At 28.9% G+C, this 3,873-nt stretch overlaps 1 protein-coding gene across 1 annotated transcript; it reads left to right on the top strand.

Annotated features, from left to right (window-relative positions):
• The first annotated feature begins 1,414 nt into the window (after positions 1 to 1,414).
• On the top strand, positions 1,415 to 2,390 carry LOC131623549 (VQ motif-containing protein 4). The gene has a single exon (XM_058894563.1). The coding sequence runs from the start codon at positions 1,516 to 1,518 to the stop codon at positions 2,188 to 2,190; it is 675 nt and encodes a 224-aa protein (XP_058750546.1). The 5' UTR covers positions 1,415 to 1,515; the 3' UTR covers positions 2,191 to 2,390.
• Positions 2,391 to 3,873: the final 1,483 nt, after the last annotated feature.

The following is a 3,873-nucleotide window of genomic DNA, read 5'->3' as shown; positions in this document are numbered from 1 at the left end:
AAAAAATAAAGAAGAAATAATATAGAGGATGATAAAGAGGGCAAACTAGGAGAGAGATAGAACAAAGTTATGGTGACTTTGGCTCTCCAAAGTTACCCAATAGTGATCCCTCCTATCCTCTCTCTCATTGAGTCTCCACATTCAAACTTTCTATATTCAAACTTTCTATTGTTCACTGAAGATATTTTAGGTTCTAACAAAAATAAGTCAATAATAATATGATAATTAATTTTAATAACAAAATTTCTAAAATCATACATATTTTTACTAATATTTCAATTTTTTCTCGACTACAAAACCATTTTAAAATTGTTTTAGCGAAGAATACATTTTAATCTTTTTTCCTAGACAAAGAACATACCAAAAATACACGCAAAGGTCACGAGAGAAACTTGATTAGTCAACTTAGGTGTTTAAAGAATAATTAAGAATGTACACGTTAACTTAACTCCTTCACAAACAAACAAAAAATAATTTGGAATGTTATGTTAGGCCAATAAACATTGTAGTACTAGTGGTATTAATCTCTCGATAGACTAGCTATACAATTATACATACCTAGTGAGTAGGAGCATCTACAGTCTACACTCCACAATGAGAGTATCAACTCTAAATTCAAAAACATATGGTATTTTAATTTTAACAATTTGATTCCCAACTACATTTCTTTTTTGTAAGGGTTTCCCAACTACATAATTAGTAAAGTTTTGACATAAGTAAATTAATTTAAAATTAAATTTTAGTCGAATTTAATTTTTTTTTTTGTTTTCACTACAATATTCGGTCCTCTGGATCGATTAATTAGTTTGAAGGTCAGTTCTGCTATCAAATGATTTTAGTCTCTTCTCAGTAATCCTTATTATTAAGTCCAACATCAATCGCCACCAGACCAACTAACGATTGATGAATCTAATGCAAGTAAACTAAAAATTATTCAACTTATAACACAAATTAGATCATATTTTTTTCGATGTTCGACTTTTGAAACTAATTAGAGGTGGTAAAAACATGTCGAAAGAAATGCGTATTTTACCAACAATTTCTTTAAGAATCAAATTTTAAACTCGTATTCTCTAATGTGTTTGTCCATTCCGTCCCATTTTTTTCTATACCCTTTAAAAAATTAATACCGTCGAACTGCCTAATCGACCTTCATTTTTTTAAATAATGTCAAAATTTTATTTGCTCCGTTAGTTGTCATTTTCTTTCTAATTTTTACAAGAAATTCTAAATGAGACGGACATGTTAATTTTAATACAGGTAAATTGATAAAAGAATTACTATTTTATTAAAAATTAGTAAAACTAATATTTGCACAAACATTTTTTAAATCATTTTTTTTACAAAATATCTTTTAATATAAACATGTGATTATGCAACATGTTATGTCAAAACAAAACCAAGTAACCAAAGTCGCATCTCATTATTCTATTCTACACTCTACTCTACTCTATTCTATTTAACACTCTTTACTTCTCAACTTTCTTCTCTCTTCCTTCCTTCTTCATTTCTTCCATGGATTCCATTTCCATGAGATACCAAGAAGATCAAACCCCATCTTCTCTCCCTTCCCCCAAAACCCAAATCCCCTCCCCAAGACCCATCACAAGATCCGAACCCGGTAACCCATACCCAACAACGTTCGTTCAAGCAGACACAACCTCGTTCAAACAAGTTGTCCAAATGTTAACCGGTTCCTCGGAAACATCAAAACAAGCATCCTCCTCTTCCTCCAAACCAAACCACCACAACCACAACCACCTCAACAACAACAACAACATTCCACCAATCAACACCATCCCCAAAAAACAACACCAATCCGGTTTCAAACTCTACGAAAGAAGAAACTCACTTCACAAAAACCTCAACATAAACCCATTACTACCCATTTTCTCCAACAACACATCTTTCTCACCTCGTACCAAACAAGAGATCCTCTCACCTAGCATCCTAGATTTTCCTTCTCTTGTCTTAAGCCCTGTCACACCTCTTATACCCGACCCGTTTGACCGATCCGGACCCTCCAGAAGCTCTTGCTTGAACGCGGAAGCTGAAGATAAAGCCATTAAAGAGAAGGGATTCTTTTTACATCCTTCACCGGTTTCAACTCCCAGAGATTCTGAACCTCGTTTGCTTCCTCTTTTTCCTACGACTTCTCCTAGGGGTTCAGGTCCTTATTCTGCATCTTGAATTTTTCTTTATTTTTTTTTTTACTTTTTTTTTTGTTTTAATTTTTATTGGCATTGTTGTTGCTGATGAAATTGAAAGAGATTGATTTGTACTGTTTTATTTTATGGAAGAGAATTGAATTCAATAATATTTTTGTTTTGTTTTTTAGTATGAATTTTTTTTACCTTTGAATGTTATTAGGGGGAAATGTTAAATTTGAAAAAGTAAATTATGAATAATTGATACTATTTTTTTTTATCCTAAGTCGTTTTACACTTTTGAAAAATTACGAAAGTTTTTATAAAATTGTCTTTCATTAATGATATGTGAAAGATAAATTTACATAATTAAAAGAAAAAATAATAAATATTTAAAAATATAATAAAAAAATATTATTAATTATTTGTTGGAATTATAAAATAACTTATATTTAAATATAATTTTTTTTAAAGTGATTTATAATAAAAAATAGAAAAAATAAATTTGAAAGAGAATCTATGGATTGAGTGAAATAGGAGGGTGTATTTAGTATTTAAGGGTAGTTGGGGGTGTGAATAATAGAGTTAATGAGGAATTGAAATGGGTGAGGCAGTTCAGTTACTTTAGGTCGACGGCATTCATAATTAGTAGCATTAATAAACACTGTACTGATCAATGCAGTCATTTTCTCTTTCTAGAGAGAGAAGATTAGGATTCTAGAGAGAGAGAGTGGGGATCATATTGGTAAAGGAGGTTTGGGCTAGCTGTCAAGTTAAGAGTTGTGGAATGGGGAAGGAATCTTTACTCTTTTGTTGTAAGAGTTTGTGATGTGTTTTATAGCTATTCATTGGATTTTATTTTGTGGTACTTTGTATTGGACCAGGATTGTCTGGGGTTATTTTGGTCATAAGTTGAGGCATTCATGCATTTGATATAATTTGAGATTGTTATGTTGAGATTAAAGGTAAAAAAAAAATTGAAATATGCATTGGTGTAAGTATGAACGATCTTATCTTTGATATAATCGTCGCAGTTGTTTTGAATGTGTGAACGAGTAGTGTATTAGATTTTTATATAATCTAATTTATTGTCGTAAAATGAGATATTTTTATAGATTTTAAGGACAGTGGACTCTCAGTATAAATTAATATTATATAAGCAATAAAAATGTTAAATTTATTCAATTATATCAGAATTTTAAAATTAAAAAAATATTTGACTATATTCACGTCTCTTATTATTTAATAATTTTATATTTTTTTTCTTTTTATAATTGTATTATCTATTTAGAGGGTTGATAAATATACCTTATCATATTATTTAGGCTCTATTTGATAAGACATATTTTTAAATTTATTTTATAAGTTTATATGACAATTTAAATCTGTTAGGTAACAATCTTTAATCACGAACTTATAGTTTATTTTGCTAGTTCATAATTTATTTTTAGACGCTATTTCAAATAGTATTTTAGCTTATAAAGCTTATCAGTTATAAACTATAAACTATCAGTCACCAGCCATCAGATATAAACTATAAGTTATAAGCTGTTATTTTTGATAAAGATACTTTTAATTATCAGTGATTTGAAGTATGCTTTTAAATTATATAGTTTTTAATTAATTTTATAAAACTGATTTGTAGTATAAGAGATATTTTTTAATTATTCATTTTTAGTATAAAATTTAAGAATTTTTTTGATATATTGTAAGAGTAGCATTATCG

This window comes from Vicia villosa, linkage group LG1 (assembly GCF_029867415.1).
Source record: "Vicia villosa cultivar HV-30 ecotype Madison, WI linkage group LG1, Vvil1.0, whole genome shotgun sequence".
In the NCBI taxonomy this organism is placed as follows: Eukaryota; Viridiplantae; Streptophyta; class Magnoliopsida; order Fabales; family Fabaceae; genus Vicia; species Vicia villosa.
The sequence above is the reverse complement of the archived record's forward strand: the minus strand, read 5'-3'. Positions and strand labels throughout refer to the sequence as shown.

Coding starts and splice junctions, on each gene's coding strand:
- LOC131623549 (XM_058894563.1), top strand. CDS start 1,516: ATGGATTCCATTTCCATGAGATACCAAGAAGATCAAACCCCATCTTCT.